Raw genomic sequence first — 17,704 nt, 5'->3', positions numbered from 1 at the left:
ACCTGCTGGCGAAGGACGGGTTATTATCAATACATTTTTCAATAAGAAAAAAAATACCCAGTCTGCTCTTTGTAGTTAGTGCTGAGAGGATCTGCCATTGTACGATAGTGCTAAACTAGAGATATTTCAACTTGCAACCCTGGCATAGTTTATTATTGATGGACTGGTTGCATTTAAACGCCACCTTCCCTGCTCCCTCACAAGGAGTTGAAGCTGCCATATTTATTAATGTTTCCTTTCCTTACCGCATCTCATAGAATCATAGAATTGTGGAGTTGGAAGGGACCCCCAAGGGCCATCTAGTCCAACCCCCCTGCAATGCAGGAATCTCAGCTAAAGTATCCATGACAGAGGTTCACCTGACCTCAGCTTCAAAACCTCCAAGGAAGGAGAGTCCTCAACAGTATTCCACATTTTTCTAAAAGGAGCTCAAGGGGGCAGACACCCTCCTTGTTTAACCCCCACAACAACCCTGCGAGGGAGGTCAGGCCAAGAGGCAACGACTGGCCTAGCGTCACACCCGACGAACTTTGTGGCTGTGGGGGGATTTGAATCTTGGTCTTGCGGGTTCCAGCCTAACGCTCTAACCACTACACCACACTGGCTCCTGATATTACTTGTTCCCAGTGTTACTAGCTCTTCCATGTTGTGTTTTTAGATTGCTTTAACCCACAATGGGAGCTCACGGTCAAGGCTGGGGAAGAAATCTAATTACCAGTCGTAAAAATACATTTTTAAACTCTCGCTTTTGCGGGAGGGGCGGATAATTTTTGACAACTACCAGGTAACGGTGGCGACAGTGCCTGCCTTTCCCAGAATCCTTTGCTTCCACAGGGCCGAGCTGCAGAGAGAGAGAGAGAGAGAGAGACAGACAGGTGATGGAGATGGTTCCTTATTATTTTCTCCTTCTTTTGGAGGGGATGGGGTGGGTTTTTATTTTTATTTATTTTGCCCCGGCCATATATGTCTCGGAGGAGCTTGAAAGCCTTGGAAAAAGTGACTCAGGCACTCCTTGTTAATATCTTTGCCTCCCCAGAGCCTCGTTCTCCTGGGACACTGGGTACAACAGCCCATCACAGAGGCTAAACAAAGGCTTTATAAGGGCACACTGGCTCGCTCAGGAGATTTTCCATCGCCGAGGCTGCCGGAGAGGAGGGAGCCCGTTAAACCTTGCGATTACCTCCCTGCACACCCTCACTCCCACCCCCTCTGCACATGCTTGACCCCGAGGCTGAGGACTGGGGAGGCAGGCCGGGAAACCAGTGCAAAGCTGATGCAAAGACCACTAGCCGAAAGGGATCCTGGGTCTTGGCATTGAAGGTGGCCATTAAGAGCATAAGTGGAAACGTGTTGGATCAGGGCCAGGGCCCAACTAGTCCAGCATCCTGTCGTCACACTGGCCAAACCAGCTTCTTCACAGACGCGAACTGTTCTTGGAGCACCAATATAGGGGTGCGCAGCCTTATGCTCCCTTGCACTAAAAGAAAGATGTTTTGCAAAGTAGTGGCAAAGTTATAAACACCGGGCGGCTGCTCGCACTTTCAAAACGAGACACTGGCAACCCTCTCGAGTGCTGTTCTGGCTAGACTCCCAAAGGGGTAACTTTTCTCTTTTCCGGATCAAAGGTTTCCTTGCCGTTTGCAATAACCGATGGCTCCTTTGACTTCCCCAGGTTATCTCGGGGCTGGGGCTGGGGGCTCTGCATTCTCCCCACCCGTGCAAAGGCTGTTCTTGCAGAAATGAACAACGGTGGAAAACCTGGGTAGTTACTTCCTAGGATTTTGCACCCAAGCCTCGGGGGGCGGGGATAAGTGCTGGTAGTTGTTGTTGCCAGCCTGCATTACAACGTGGGGTTAGTTAATGGGTCTGTGGGGCGGAGGGATGAATCAGTCTAAACCACTGAGCCTCTTGGGCTTGCCGATCAGAAGGTCGGCGGTTCAAATCCCCTTGATGGAGTGAGCTCCCGTTGCTCTGTCCCAGCTCCTGCCAACCTAGCAGTTCAAAAGCACGCCAGTGCAAGTAGATAAATACTGTATATTCCGGCGTATAAGACGACTTTTGAACCCAGGAAAATCTTTTCCAAAGTTGGGGGTCGTCTTATACGCCAGGTATAATATCTGCAGCCGCTACATACGGTGGGGGGAGCACAAAAACGGCCGCGGCCGCATCCCCACCGTATGCGGTGACCGTGTAAGCGGCTTCCGCTTTCTTTCCGTGCAGGACGAGGGGACACGTGGGGCTTTCCTCCCTCCTCCCTGCATGGAAAGAAAGCGGCAGCCACTTACTCTCTCTCTATCCCCCCCCCCTAACTTGCCTCGGTGCCTGGAAGAGATACAGAAAATTTTTTATTTGGTGTGCATTGGAAGTTTGGGATATACTCGTTATGGCGAGTATATCCCAAACTCTCTACTTTGACTGGAAAAGTAGGGGGTCGCCTTATATGCCCAGTTGCCTTATACGCCGGCATATACGGTAGGTATTGTCGCGACGGGAAGGTAACCGGTGTTTCTGTGCGCTCTGATTTCCGTCACGGTGTTCCGTTGCACCGGAAGCGGTTTGGTCATGCTCAGCGGTGGAGGAATCCACTTGCGCGCCTGGACCGGCATGCGGCACACCGCAGGGCCTCTGGAGTCTTCCTGCCTCCTCCCACTCAGCCGCCCTACAGCTGGGGGGGGGAAGAGGCAGCGGGCGGACCATTTGGGCAGTGCGGAGCCTGCGGGCGCCCAAGCCCCCACATCGCTCCCAAGACAGACGTGTGGCTCGGGTGTGCTGCAGGCCCTGAGGAGAGTGTCAGTGGTGACACACGGAGCAGACCGCAACTACCGCCCCCCCCTCCGCCCCTGGTCCTGCGGGCCACAGGACCCGGAAAGCTGTCTGTGGACAAACGCCGGCTCCCTCGGCCTGAAAGCGAGATGAGCGCCGCAACCCCAGAGTCGCCTTTGACTGGACCTAATAGTCCAGGGGGGCCTTTACCTTTACCTATTCAGGAACCATTGTGGAGGCAGAGCCTTGCCATTGTGGCTAATGGCCATTGATAGTTTTTACCCCCATGAATTTAAGCTGGTAGCCATCCCTACTCAATGTCCAGACACCAGAGCTCAAGAGTGGCTTAACAATCTGGGAATTGTAGCTCCGTGAAGGGGAATGGGTGCCTCCTAACCACTTATAAGAAACTAAAGTTCACACAATTCTTTCCGGGGAAGCCATGACTGTTTAAAGTGGTATCATAGTGCTATAAATATATGGTGTGGATGTGACCTATGAAACAAAAATGAAACTTTTGACCAATGCAGACCTTATAACTCCCATACTAAGCCGGTGGTTCTCCCCCTCACCCACACTTGCTTAAGATTTTGTAGTTCTGTGAGCCATAAACTGCTCTTCCCAGAATTCTTTGCAGTAAGCCATGTGCTTCAAACGGATGATGTGCAATAAGCAGATGCTGTCAGCTATTTGTGATAAAAATATATGCCGTACATGAATAGGGTCCTTGACCGTCCAGGGGTCCTTGACCTTTTTACCTTTTCCTTGACCACCTATTTCCCCCCTTTCTCTCTCCCCCTTGCAGGGTGCTTGTGGACTGCGTGCCCTTGGTGGACGTGGAAGACATGATGATCATGGGGAAACGTCCGGACGCTAAGTGCGTCTTCACCTACGTACAGTCCCTCTACAACCACCTGCGGCGCCACGAGCTCCGGATGAGACAGCAGCAGCGCTTCTAGCCTTCCTCTCCCGCCCCCCTCACTCCCCCTTCCCTCTGAAACATCCCGTCTAGCCTGTCTGCCCCCCACCAACCCACCCACCCACCCCGCGTGCGGCAGCAGGGGAAAGGAAGATGTCTTCACTTGCTCCTCTGGTCCTGATCCGTGCTCCTGCAGCCCCACCTCCTCCCCCCTGCTTCCAGAGAACTCTTACTATGGGCAGGAGCCACCCGCAGCAGCAAAAAGGCAAGAGGAACCAACACCCCCCCCCACACACACACCCCGCTACAGCAGGCTGGGCATTTGGCAATCCAGGCCGGTTTGGAGGGGACCGGCCGAGCTTAGACTGCTCTACGGAGAGAACCGGGACTACCCTTCTCATCCGCACGTGCTTTTTATATTATTGTCGTCATTGTCGTTATTTACTGTAAGTTATTCCCGTTTCCTCCTTTTTCAAAACTCCCCTTTTTTTGCATCGTGCACGGCCGAGCAGCATTAAGGGCAGAGACCTGTGCAGGTGTGATTGACTGGCCATGCGTCTTGTCTGTACCTTTGAACGGCTAAATGCTGGAGCATGTTAAAAAGACAGGGGGTGTTGCCGTCTGTGTGTGCAGATCTTAATTCGTCCCTGCTTCCCACCTCCCCCAAATCCTTGAACTGCGATGATCCTTGCAAGTGCAGAGCCTGCTCAGCAGGTTATAGACAGGTGTGGTGCCCCCCCCCAAAAAAAACCAGACGTTAGGAACGTAGGTAGCTACCTTCTGTCAAGCCAAACCGCTGGCCCATTCTATCTTCGTATTGGCAACCATGACTCGCAAGTGGCTTTCTAGGCTTTCAGGGGACATTCCCAGCCCTAGCTGGAGATGCTGCCGGGACTTGAACCTGGGACCTTCTGCATGCCAAGCAGATGTTCTGCCATGAAGCTGAATGAAGCCTTTTACTATATTGCTTCTGACTGTTGGTCCATCTAGCTCAGTATTGTCTACACTGACTGGCAGTGGCTCTCTAGGATTTTTGATAGGGAGACTCTTCCCCCTCGGGGAGTTGAACCTGGGACTTTCTGCATGCAAAGCAGATTCTCTACCGCTGAGCTATGGCAGAGGGCCTCTACCTTCACCCCCTTAGAGGCAGAGGTCTTGCATTTTCCTCGTGACCCCCTCCCCACACTTCCAGAAGAGGAACCCAATTACAAATGTAGTGTACAAGCCCCACTGGGCTGGGACTGTGCCTCTTCTGGATTGAACCCTGCTGGTACCAGTGGGTAGGAAAAGCCAAGTTTTCAGATGGGAAACAGCTTCCTTCCTGGGCAAGAAGGGGTGAAAGCTGGACGAGGGATAGGAGGAGACCTCAGGGCCACCCCTGAATCCTGACCGAAAGGGCTCCTGAAATCAGCTCATTTAGAAAGTGCAGCCTTTGAAGTTGTGGGGTAACTGGACAGAGAAGTGGATTTTCTTTGCTGCTTGGGGTAGAGAAGACAGATTATTATTTTTAAGAGAAACAAACCATGTCCCCTGTCTGAATGGTGGTGGTGAAGGGCACACTCTGCACCAGCTCAGAGGCTCCCTTGCAAGCACAGGGCATGCCAGTTCCCATCTCTTGGCCACCAGTTTGTTGAAATCAAGTCTTGCCCATCCATGTGCCCTGTGTGTGCATTCACCCTTGGCTCTGCCAGCCCAGGAGCGATTGTGGTCAACTCTGGGTGCTTAAACATGGCAGGAGAGAGGGGAACCTACGTGGGTTTCATTCTGGTGTGACCTCTCTGCATGGAACAGCTTTCCTGCCCGTGCATCATTTAGCAATGTCCACGCCGCTCCTGGGTGTCCCCAGCCCCTTTGCACAAGTCTCCTTCCCTTTTGAGGGCCAATTAATACGGGAAGGTTGGGCAGATGAGCCAGCTGAGAACGACTGGAGCCTGGAGCGAGGGACGGACAGCAGGATGTGCTCCTCTGACACCGCTCTCAGCACTCAGCCACGCGCCCGATTGTAACGGTTCTTGCACTAGCACAAGGATGTTTATGTAGACACCAGCAAGACAATAAAAGTTTGGATAGACTGTTTTGGCGGCCGTTTCTGCTTTGTACTGTTCTCCAACCTCTGGGGCTCACTCCTTTTAAGGTTAGCATACCCCTACCCCAACTTGGTGCCTTCCAGCTGTTTGATAATGCCAGCAACAGGCTGGTATGCAGCAGGATCTGGGTAACTCGAGCTACTGAGATGTTGCTGGATTCCCGGCTTCCGTCACACTTGGCCCAGTGGCCAGGGATTAAGGGATTTTGTATTCCTGTCATTGCATTTACACCCCCCATTTTCCTCCAAGGAGCTTGAGGCGGCACACAAACCATTTTATCCTCACAACCCTGTGAGGTGGGTTAGTAGCAGTGGCGTAGCATGGGTTGCCAACACCCCGGGCATGGAAAGCATTGTGCCCCCTAAGGGAAGGACTGTGCTTCCTAACCGGCACCTCCATGTGGTGCTGCGGGGGCGCAGAACTGCAGAACAGCAGCAGGGCACGGGTGGGTGCATGCCTCGAGCCTGGGCGCCGCCGCCACCTTGAGTCACCATCTGCTTGCCTCCCCCACTAGCAGGGGACACCGCACAGTAGAGGGATGGGTCGACACATCCTCTCCCAGCAACTCGGCACGCCGCTCAGGTGAGGCAGGGCAGAGTCTCTAGCCAGCGTGGCAGCTGCTGAGACGTGCCCCTAAAAATATTTGCTACTAGGGCAACTGCAGTCCCTGGAGGGCCACGGCATCACTCTTCCAACTTCCTCCTTCGACTCTGCAGACAGAGCGGATAGAGTTGAAGGAAGAACAAGGAAAGAGCGTCCAATTTCCAACTTCTTCCTTCAGCTCGTGCTCTTCAAGGAAGAAAAAGGTCACCTCACCACTTCAACACAGAGAGTTTCAGAGGGTGGGGTGGGGCAAGGACCCAGGGGAACACCTTGAAGAGTTCAGCCTGGGACTTTTAATTATCCAGCAACAGACACACAGATACCAGCACAGTGGATGTAAAAGACTTTACTGTTCCTAGGCACAACTGCAAGAGGGTTTTGTTTTGTTTTTGCAGGGTGGGTGACTGAGCTCGTGTTCCTTAGCGCACTGTGCTCCGAAGCCTGATGGGACACTGACTATCCACCCTGGGCACCAAGAGCTTTCAGCCGAGGGTATCATCCTGTCTCATGCAGGCGGGGCACAGCTGCAGAAGAACACGAAGGCTTGCAAGGAACAGCAGCTAGGGAACCGAAAGCAGGAGGGAAGAACCTGTGGCCCCCTCTGGATGTTGGTGGTCTCCAGCTCCCCTCAGCCAGCATAACTAAAACTTTTTGGGGGGGGGCAAGGAATCCAGCAACATCTGGAAGGCCACAGGTGCTCGGTCTGAGCTATACAAAGAGCCAACATTTCCGACTGGGCTATGCATGATCAAATGAATCTAGACAGAAATGGTGTGCAGACCAAGGTGGGAATCGAGGCGATCTAGTCCAGGTCTGTCTCTGTTTCCCCAGGCAGCGGGGAGAGCACACTTTCCTCCGAATCCACACCGCCGAGATCACAGCTTTTTCCACACCACTTTTTACTCACGTTCCACAGACAGGGCAGTGTATGCTCTTTACTCTAGAACAAATTAAAGCATGAAAGCCAAATTTCTGCAACGAGGGAACGTTGCGTTTGGTTGCATATCCTGCCAATGTGGCATATTCAGGGTTTTTTTTGCATGTACGTATCTTGCTGTTTTTTGCTGGTGGGGGTTGAAGAGCAGATTTGTAGATTTGAAAGGGACCACATTCCTCGGCTCTCCACCTGGCGGGCGTGCACACACAACCCTGCATATACTAACAACATAGCCTGCCGTGCACACCCACCGGTACAGCTATGCTTGTGCATGTATTAAAACACGAGCCACGTTCTCAACCCTTGCACACACTCACACACAAGACACCCCTGAGGTTTTTAAGAGCACAACAGATCTAGAGTTCTCCACCCGCAGCCCCTTTGCTCTCTGCCACATGCTCTCCCTTGGCACCTTCTGAACCAGGGAGCGGCCGGGCAGGAGCAAGCTGGAACTCTTTGGGGACCGGCGAATCGGGTTTCTCCTTCCGGTAGAAGCCCAGCTTCTGCACCAGCTCGTTGATTTCTTTGCGGGACATATCACTCAGTGGAATTCTCTGCAAAGTAAATGCAAAGGGCGTTGACTTAGGCCAAGTCAAGAGCATTGGTCTACCTAGCTCAGTGCTGCTTACACAGGCTGGCAGTGGGGCTGGCAGATGCTCTACCCCCTGAGCTACACTGATGGGCAGCAGCACTCCAGGGCTTCAGACCAAAGACCTGCCCTGCCCTACCTGGAGATACTAGTGAGAATTGAAACAGGGACCTTCTGCAAGCAAAGCACATGCCCTGGCACAGAGCCACAGTCCTCCTTCGCCAGGTGGCAACAACATGCTGAGACCCACCTGGATAGGCGCCAGCATCTCCAAATGCAGATGGTATTGGATCCATGGGCATAGCCAGGGCTGCCCCCCCCCATCAAGTAAGTAAATAAAAATACTTAAAAGTAGAAATTGCCTATGCTCACTGAGTGCGCGCAGAAAAACTACATTGGGGAAAAAGAAATTGGAGAAGGAATAGCCGATTTTAAAAAAAGATTTAAAAGGCATGCTCTTTGTAATTTTGCAAAATATACTTGTTAACCGCATGAAAGTGGGACGCGGGTGGCGCTGTGGGTTAAACCACTGAGCCTAGGGCTTGCCGATCAGAAGGTCGGCGGTTCGAATCCCCGCGACGGGGTGAGCTCCCGTTGCTCGGTCCCAGCTCCTGCCAACCTAGCAGTTCAAAAGCACGTCAAAGTGCAAGTAGATAAATAGGAACCGCTACAGCGGGAAGGTAAACGGCGTTTCCATGTGCTGCTCTGGTTCGCCAGAAGCGGCTTTGTCATGCTGGCCACATGACCTGGAAGCTGTACGCCGGCTCCCTCGGCCAATAACGCGAGATGAGCGCTGCAACCCCAGAGTCGGTCACGACTGGACCTAATGGTCAGGGGTCCCTTTACCTTCAACCGCATGAAAGGTACTCCCTGAAGTTAATTGTTTTATTTAACTTCCTAGTTTTCAAATGGCTGGAGATTTTGACAGATTTTTTTGAACACTTGTGGTTGAGACGTTTCATTCAGAATCTGCTAAGACACAGCCAGGCAGTGGATGATGACAGGTGGGTGTCCTGCCTCCCCCCTCAACATAAATTCTGGCTACACCCATATTTGACCGTCCTTTGCTCCTCTGCTGTGTGAGCAGCACATTAATTAGCCTGTTAAGCATCACAGAGCAAGATTTGCATCTTACCTGCCGATGGCTGAAATCTGGCAGTTGGATTCCAGAAGAGAAGCCCCCCCCCCGCCCCGGGCAAAGCCTGCTGCACCCAATCCCTCTTCTTTTGAATATTTCTGGAGCTTTTAAAGTGCTATACAACTCTTGCTAGTCCAGCAGAGGAGGAATTAAAAGTCCCACTAGCTGGCTTGCTGGACAACAATAACCAATCTGGCTGTGATCTACCAACCTGCTCCCTATATACTTTCAAGCATCCCTTCAATGCCATTGAAACCTCCTTGAAAAATAAGATTTAAAAAGAAACCCCCATGATTCTTAAGAGAGATGAATTCTTGCCGCTGCGCTGCAACAGTTTGTTGCGGGCCCTGATGGTTCGATTCAGAAGCAAAAGCAAAACTATTCCTGCAACTGCATATTCCGTGTGAAGAGCATCACCTCTACCAGTTCTGCCTGAAGCTAAAAATCCTCTGGTGGGTCACACCAGTGTGGGGAGATCATAACTCCCTCTCACCTCCAGCTCTTTGTACTGTGAGTTCAACAGGATGAGTTCGGGGTCTGCTCCAGCAAGGTGCTTCATGTCAAGGTTGTGGCTGGAAAAGGCAGTTAAGGAGGTAGGGTATGGACGAAGGAAGCTGCGTAAAAGAGCCAGACCACTGGCTCATCTAGCTCAATATTGTCTACACTGACTGGCAGCATCTCTCCAGGCGTTTGGGGCAAGGGTGAGTGAGGACCCCCAAGTTCTGTTGCGTTGGCCAGCCGGTTTAGCAAATCAGCTCCCTGGTTAGACTGCCAACCTGGTGCCCTCCAGAGGCAGGGCCGTCTTACCCATAGGCGCTAGGGGTGTGGGGCGCTGGGCTCTCAGGGGTGCCAGGCTGAGAGTCCAGGGCCCGAGAGTTGACTCTGGGGAAGAGCCCGCCCATCGCTCGGAGCACCGCGGTGTGCTCTTCTGCTGTGGGCGGCTCTGTGCTGCATCTTTGGGGGCGACCGAGCCAGTGAGACGCTGAGGCGGCTGGCCAGCTTCGCCCTCCTGCACGCCTGGGGGTGGGCAACCTGGGGGGTGGGCGGCCGGGCGGATCTTTGCACCCCGGCGCCACATATGCTTAAGACAGCCCTGTCCTAAGGTTTCGGATTATGACACTCATCAGCCCCAGCCAGCATCCTAAAGGGCATCAGGTTCGACAGTTCAGAATTTCTCAAGTTTGGGCTCCTGGGCCAGAGAGGATAAATAAATAATTTGGGGGCGATGGGCTTGCAGCTGAAGCTGGCTACCTGGGGACCCTGGTAATGTCCCCCCTTCACCTCCCCCACCTCCAATGCTTAGGCCCTGCAGGAACATACAAAAAGGATACTACAGAGGCAAGTCCTCATTGATAAAGGCCTTCGCCTAGGGAGGAAAAAAATGAATGAGATGCAAATATTACACATGGAATAAGACGGCTCCTCCTGCCCCACCAGCCCAGTTTATTCTCGGAACCTACAATCAGCAGGTGAGGCTTTGTTGGAGGTGCAGAACGATGACAGGGTCTTTCCGGTGGTGGCGCCCCGGTTGTGGAATGCCCTCCCTATCATGCCCCACCAACCCCAGACTGCTTTCAGCCAGTCCCCACCTGCCCGCCTCCCTACTTTCAGTCAGTCTAGGAGGTGGCCGTGCCCGTCAGCTTCTTTCTCTTCCATCTCAGTTCTGGCAGGGAGGAGGATGGGGGAAATCTAGAATGTGTTGGGTTCCGCCTGTCATTGGCTCTCTGGCGCCACCTACTGTTGGGCTCCCTGCCTTCTGTCTTATGAGCCGTTGCAGCACTTCTTCACCCAGGGGAAGTGAGTGATACGGTAGCTGTTGGCGAGCAGGAACGAAGCGACACTTACCTCTGGCAGGCGGTTCAGCCGTCATCCTCCACAGCTCTTTGAAAGGGAGAAAACAGAGCATGAATATGCCATCAAACACAAACACACTTCCCAAGAAATCCAGCCTGCAGACCTCCAGATGTTGTCCGATACCCAACTCCCAACAGCTCATCAGCCAGCCAGCACCTCCTTTATAGAATTGTAGAGTTGGAAGGGACCGCAAGAGTCATCTAGTCCAACCCCCTGCAGTGCAAGAATCTTTTACCCAATGTGGGGCTCGAACCCATGACCCTGATATTTAAGAGTCTCCTGCTCTACCGACTGAGCTACCCCAGGTCAGGGGGCAACCATAATAAAATAATAATAATAATAATAATAATAATAATAATAATAATAATAATAATATATTATTTATACCTGCCCATCTGGCTGGGTTTCCCCAGCCACTCTGGGCGGCTTCCAACAGAAAAATAAAATAATCTATTAAACATCAAAAGCCTCCCTAAACAGGGCTGCCTTCAGATGTCTAAAAATCTGGTAGCTGTTTTTCTCTTTGACATCTGATGGGAGGGCGTTCCACGGGGCGGGGGCCACCACCGAGAAGGCCCTCTGCCTGGTTCCCTGCAACTTGGCTTCTCGCAACGAGGGAACCGCCAGAAGGCCCTTGGTACTGAACCTCAGTATCCGGGCAGAACGATGGGGGTGGAGACGCTCCTTCAGGTATACTGGACCGAGGCCATTTAGGGCTTTAAAGGTCAGCACCAACACTTTGAATTGTGCTCAGAAACGTACTGGGAGCCAATGTAGATCTTTCAAGACCGGTGTTATGTGGTCTTGGCGGCCACTCCCAGTCACCAGTCTAGCTGCCACATTCTGGATTAGTTGTAGTTTCCGGGTCACCTTCAAAGGTAGCCCCACGTAGAGCGCATTGCAGTAGTTCAAAACGATAAAGGGGATGGAGCGATTGCCCTTTGAGGAAAGCCTGCAGCTTTAGGGCTCTTTAGCTCAGAGAAATGGAAAGACACAATTAAAGTTTATTTAAAAAAATTCATGGTGTGGAGCAGGCATAGGCAAACTCGGCCCTCCAGATGTTTTGGGACAACAAGTCCCATCATCCCTGACCACTGGTCCTGTTAGCTAGGGTTGATGGGAGTTGTAGTCCCAAAACATTTGGAGGGGCAAGTTTGCCTATGCCTGGTGGGGAGGAAGTGGCTAGAGAAACTGGTGGGCATCGAATGAAGTGAAAGTTGGAAGAGTCAGGACAGATAAAAGAAAGCACTTATTGATGGAACACATAATTAAATCTCTGCAACAACGGCTACTAGGCATAATGACTGTGCTCTGCCTCCATAGTTGGAGACAGCAATGGCTGGAAACTGAAGGATGGGCAAGTCAACTCCCACTGTCCTTGGCCACTGACTGTGATGGTTTCTGGGTCTGATGGGGAGTTGGGGGTCCAGCTCAGGTCAGAGCGTGGTGCTGGTAACGCCAAGTTTGCAGGTTTGATCCCCATATGGGACACCAAGGGGACTAGATGCGCCTCAGGGTCCCTTCCAACCCTACAATTCCATGTTTCTATGACGGAGAAACCTCTGCCAACCCAGGACGCTTGTTGACAACCCCACAAATACATTCGCCCTCTGCAGCTTTTCCCTTCCACCATGAAAAAACAGCTGTTCCCCCGCCCCCTGTTCCCTTGACAATCCTTTCCGAGGGCTTGTCAGAACCTGCTGCGGCAGGTGTGCCCAAGGCCACCTGTTAGCAGACTGAAAAACAACCCCCCCACCAATGCAGCCCCATGGGATAACTGGCCTTTGTTAGATCCCCTCTCGCCTCTAAAATAAAATGGCTACAAGGACAGACTTGGGAATACGTGGGAATAGCACCAGATTTCTCCTTGGTCCTCTAAGTCCGTGGTTCTCAAACTGCCCCCTCCACTCCGTGCCCCCAGACCACCTGAAAATTGCAGAGGGGTTTAGAAGATGACTTTCCCCGCCTGCTTCCACAATTCTATTGCACTGTGCTAGATGCAAACTGGTATTCAGAAGCATTAGGAACGCTAAGAAGAGCCTGCTGCACCAGGCCAGGGGCCTATCTAGTCCAGCTTCTTAAAGAGGCCAACCAGATGCCTCAATAGAAAACCTGCAAGCTGGACCTGAGCACAAGAGCAATTCTCCCCTCCTGTGATTTCCAGCAACTGGGATTCAGTAGCACCGCTGCCTCTGACCGTGGAAGCAGAGCAGAGCCAGCGTGGCTAGTAGCCATCAATAGCCCTCTCCCCCCCCCCATGAATTTGTCTAGTCTTCCTAGTAAGCCACCCAACTTGGTGGTCATCACTGCCTCTTGTGGCAGGGAGTCCCAGAGTTCAACCACAGTACAGCAATCTGAATTCCAGCTGCAAGCGTTCTTCGCAGACATGGTAAATTATGGTCCACAGACTTGCCTGAAACTTCAGTGGCCCACCAATGGCCTGCAGACTATAACGTGGGAAGCCCTGGTCTAAGCCTCAACTAGGGTAACCCCATATATCCCTCTGAATGATGGTAAAATAGAAAAATCATATGCCAGGGCAGTATACCTCTGAATAGCAAAAGAACGGCTAAGCTCTGCGCAATCTCTGTCTGATGCTAGGCTTGGTAGTTGTTTGGCGTGATCTGTTGTGAAGCAAATCTCACTTTTCTCTTTTTGTTTACGACCCTCCCCCCATAGACTGCCTTTCAACAACAGCAGCAACATTAAAAACAACAACAACACACCCCTACATTCTTAATTCTTTCTAATGTCCCGCCCGCATTTCAAAGGCTTGCGGCGGTGACTGCCACCTGTTCACGGAGCCTCACAACAGCCCTGCGAGGGAGGCCAGGCTCCGCTGAGGGCCAGCGCTTCGCTCAAGGCTGCCCAGCGCATTTCATGCTTCATCTGTCAAGTGGTGGGGAGACCACATTTGCTTGGGGTGGGGTGGGGTGGGGACTTCAATCCAGGGAGCTGGCGGGCCCCGGCGCACCAGGCCCTCTGCACATGCTCTAAGGCACCCAGCTCCCTCCGCCCTCCAGGCTCGATCTCACCTCCACTTTCCCTCTCGCCAGGCCCTCCAGGCGGCGCCAGTCCGGCTCGTAGCCGCGGAGCAGCCCTGATCCCGAGAGCACCACCAGCGCCACCAGCAGCACGAAGCGCGGACGTGCCATCGGGCACCTTCACTCCAGCGACGCGCGCTGCGCTCTTGGCTCTGCGCTCCGGACGCGGCGGCCTCCCGCTTGCTGGAGCCGCTGCTGCCACGTCAGATCGGGAGGAGCCCCCGCGAAGGGAAGGCGGAGGAGCCTCGGCCGGCAAGCCTCGCCCCGCCGCCCGGCTCTCCAGGGAGGAGCATCATCTGGGCAGGGCAAGGCGGAGCTCGGGATTAGTGGCTCTCCAAAGGGAAAGGCGGATTGGCGACGGACGTGGCCCCTACCCGGGTGCTTGCACAGTGCTACCAGCGCTGCTTACTCTCTGCACATGCTCAGAGGCCCGATGCTTTCTTTATATACCTTTGGTCTCATGATGGACCATCCTGCACATTGAAGGCGCCTTCCGCGCACAACGAAACCACACGCCTTACCCCGAGGTTTCCTGGGAGCTGTAGTTGCCCCTTCGCAGATGACAATTCCTAGGACCCTTAACAAACTACAGATCCCAATATACATTGCGAGAGAGCAGTGTGCTTTAAATGTATGCTGGACGCGCTCTGAATGGTGTGGTGTGGATTTGGCCTCAATTCGAGTCTTTAAAGTTTAACCACTACGCCACTTTGCATCTCTCCCTTAGGAACGCAGGCAGTTGCAGACCCTCCAAGTGTCCCTATTTTCCAGGGACGTCCCTGATTTAGAGAAGCCTTCCCGGTTTCTGATTTGATCCCACTTTTCCTTCGGCTGCCCCTGTTTTCATTGGAGAAATGTTGGAGGGTGTGAAAATGGGGACATTTTCATTGGAGGGTATGGAGTTATCCTGGAGGGTAGAGTTATCTGACTCCTGAGCTGTCTGAATGCAATTCTGTATGGGGATTTTTTTTGTTAACTGTAATAATAAAATTTAAGGTCTTATACATATAATAAATGTACCAAGCAAACAAGTACAACAAGTCCTGAAACCATTTTGACTCTCCCAGACTGACCAAATGTTTCTCTGAAAGGAGGGAGGAAATGAAAAAACATCCAGTTTGTCTCTGTGCTCACAGATCCTGCCTTAAGGGTGCATTTAAGGTGTGAATGGGGTGAACCTGGGATCTGGATTCCGGAATTGAGTAGTTATAATATCAAAAGAGTGGCCAGGCCCCAGATAATGCAAGCAGGTAACCTGCCAGACAGGAAATAAACAACATGCTCAGGATTCTGTTGCAGACTGCCTTTTCTGTGATGTATGTATGTATGGTGTATTGGGGGAGGTGGTCCTGGGCTACACCCCTTCTGTGATGTATGTATGAGGTTTCTGGGGGTGGTCTGGAGTTTGAGGGTGGGCAATTTGAAAATTCTACTTAAGGGCAGGCACACCTTTGTTCTGGGTCTTCCTTTCTCCTCCGTGAGAGGGAGCACCCTGTTGCAACAGTTCATAAAGATCAGGCTTACTAGCTGCTTTGCTTCTCAATATTCTCTGGTTAGGTAAAGGTAAAGGGACCCCTGACCATTAGGTCCAGTTGTGACCGACTCTGGGGTTGTGGCGCTCATCTCGCGTTAGTGGCCGAAGGAGCCGACGTATAGCTTCCAGGTCATGTGGCCAGCATGACAAAGCCACTTCTGGCGAACCAGAGCAGCACACGGAAACACCGTTTACCTTCCCGCTGTAGCGGTTCCTATTTATCTACTTGCATTTTGACATGCTTTCGAACTGCTAGGTTGGCAGGAGCTGGGACCAAGCAACGGGAGCTCACCCCGTCACAGGGATTCGAACCGCCGACCTTCTGATCAGCAAGCCCTAGGCTCAGTGGTTTAACCACAGCGCCACCTACCAATGGAGAACCTACAAAGGACTCTATAAGGGCTCTTGTGTACCCCATTATAGGGCAGATTTTGTTTACCACATAACTGTTTAATGTTTTATTATGTTTTTCTGTATGTTGGAAGCTGTCCAGAGTGGCTGGGACAACCCAGTAAGATGTGTGGGGTATAAATAGTAAAATTATTATTATGGAATGGACATCCCTATTTTCATTGGAGAAAAGTTGGAGGGTATGTAGCTGCCTTTTACTGAATCAGGCCTTCAGCCATCTAGCTCAGTATTGTCTGCACTGACTGGCAGCGGCTCTCTGGGATTGCAAATTGAACCAGGAATCTTCTACATGCAAAGCAGATAACACTGAGCTATGTTCCTTTATTACTCCAACTTAAAAATAATAATCCAGAGCTGAAGTTCTTTATAACCCTTGGGCTTTCGGTGGGTGGGAGGAAATATACTTTGTATATGCTCAGATGTCTTCTTCCTTCTTTATGACAGTTTTGTACATCTCTGGCATTCACCACAGAGCTGCACGATACCTGCTCTTCCCAGCTAATGCTGGGAGCACCGGGTTAGACCCCATTGCTCAGTAATATTGGGGTTAGCACTTTTGCTAAAACGTTATTTAATGTCCTTTCACCTCCACACTGCAAACTCTTCATCCCACCCCAAAAGGGGCTGCAACTTGGTGGTAGAGAAATGGTGTTTCCCTGCCTCCCCACCACAAGAGAGAGAGTGTGGTGCAGTAGTTAGAATATCATGCTCAGACTGGGAGGTAAATGTAAAGGTAAAAGGACCCCTGACCATTAGGTCGAGTCGTGACCGACTCTGGGGTTGCGGCGCTCATCTCGTGTTATTGGCCGAAGGAGCCAGCGTACAGCTTCCAGGTCATGTAGCCAGCATGACAAAGCTGCTTCTGGCGAACCAGAGCAGCGCACGGAAACGCCATTTACCTTCCCACTGTAGCTCACCGTCGCGGGGATTTGAACCGCCAACCTTCTGATCGGCAAGCCCTAGGCTCTGTGGTTTAACCTGGGTTCAAATCCCCACTTGGCCATCATGAAGCTCGCTGGCTGTGACCTTGGACCAGTCTCTGCTTCTCAGCCTAACCTACCTCGCCGGGTTGTTGTGGTTGTTGTAAATGAGGAAGGGGCCACCTTGAGCTCCCTGGAGAAACAAAGCTGGGATATCAACACAATAAACAAATAAATAGCGTGTGCTGCAGTTGGGCAGAAAACGGAGAACTGGGGGGGGGAGCTGTTCAGTTGGAAAGCTGATAATGTGCAGCTTGAACAAGGGTTTGGTGGTGGGTGTGGTATGCAAATGTGTTTATTAAGTGCTTAATGACTGGCAATGTCAAGAACAGCATGTACACAAATTGCATAAGGGCAGAACGTGCTCCGTTTCCATGCTTAAAAGCAACTAGTACATCAAAAGGCCTTCTTCTTTGGGGCTAGAATCTCCACCTTCTGCTATACGTCTTTGAGCAGGTAACATTCTGATGGCTTTAAAAGAGGACTGGACAGACTGATGGAGGAGATAACCTAATGGTGTCTGCTAGCCATGATGGCTTTGCTCTTCTTCCATGGTCAGAGGTAGTAATTTTTCTGAATACCAGTGGCTGAAAACCACAGGAGGGGAAAGTGCTGCTACAGTCAGATGCTGCTTGCAAGTTTCCCACAAGCATCTGGTTGGCCATTGTGAGAACAGGAGGCTGGACTAGGTGGGTCAATGACCTGAACCATCAGGCTCTTCCTTATTTTAGGAGCAGGGCCCAAGTTCAAAAAAGAAAAGAAAAGGGGGAAGTGCCGTGCTTCACCTTTGCCACACCAGGAGTCTTCTGAAATCTGCATCATTTTATTTTTGATAATAATTCTTT

At 51.8% G+C, this 17,704-nt stretch overlaps 2 protein-coding genes across 12 annotated transcripts in view; one reads left to right on the top strand and one right to left on the bottom strand.

Annotated features, from left to right (window-relative positions):
• SMTN (smoothelin) overlaps window positions 1-5,754 on the top strand; it is an 83,910-nt gene extending 78,156 nt beyond the window's left edge. For all 11 annotated transcript variants that reach the window (XM_088659816.1, XM_088659815.1, XM_088659817.1 and 8 more), the window contains one exon: window positions 3,569-5,754. In XM_088659816.1, the coding sequence (XP_088515942.1) occupies window positions 3,569-3,722 (154 nt within the window). In that variant the 3' untranslated portion in view covers window positions 3,723-5,754. The remainder of the gene's footprint in view (window positions 1-3,568) is intronic.
• Window positions 5,755-6,702: 948 nt separating this feature from the next.
• SELENOM (selenoprotein M) lies at window positions 6,703-14,088 on the bottom strand. Its single transcript, XM_035097673.3, has 5 exons — window positions 13,926-14,088; window positions 10,882-10,917; window positions 10,368-10,402; window positions 9,530-9,608; window positions 6,703-7,863 (listed from the first exon to the last, which is right to left on the bottom strand). Exons 4-5 carry the CDS (start codon window positions 9,593-9,595, stop codon window positions 7,666-7,668), a joined length of 264 nt encoding a protein of 87 aa, XP_034953564.2. The 5' UTR covers window positions 9,596-9,608; window positions 10,368-10,402; window positions 10,882-10,917; window positions 13,926-14,088; the 3' UTR covers window positions 6,703-7,665.
• Window positions 14,089-17,704: the final 3,616 nt, after the last annotated feature.

The sequence above is a fragment of the Zootoca vivipara genome, chromosome 16 (genome assembly GCF_965207765.1).
Source record: "Zootoca vivipara chromosome 16, rZooViv2.hap1.1, whole genome shotgun sequence".
Taxonomy (NCBI): Eukaryota; Metazoa; Chordata; class Lepidosauria; order Squamata; family Lacertidae; genus Zootoca; species Zootoca vivipara.
Note: the sequence above shows the minus strand (reverse complement) of the source record. Positions and strands in the feature narration are given on the sequence as shown.

Coding starts and splice junctions, on each gene's coding strand:
- SELENOM (XM_035097673.3), bottom strand. CDS start 9,595: ATGAAGCACCTTGCTGGAGCAGACCCCGAACTCATCCTGTTGAACTCA. Junction 7,864..9,529: donor CACAGTACAAAGAGCTGGAG/GTGAGAGGGAGT, acceptor TTTACTTTGCAG/AGAATTCCACTGAGTGATAT.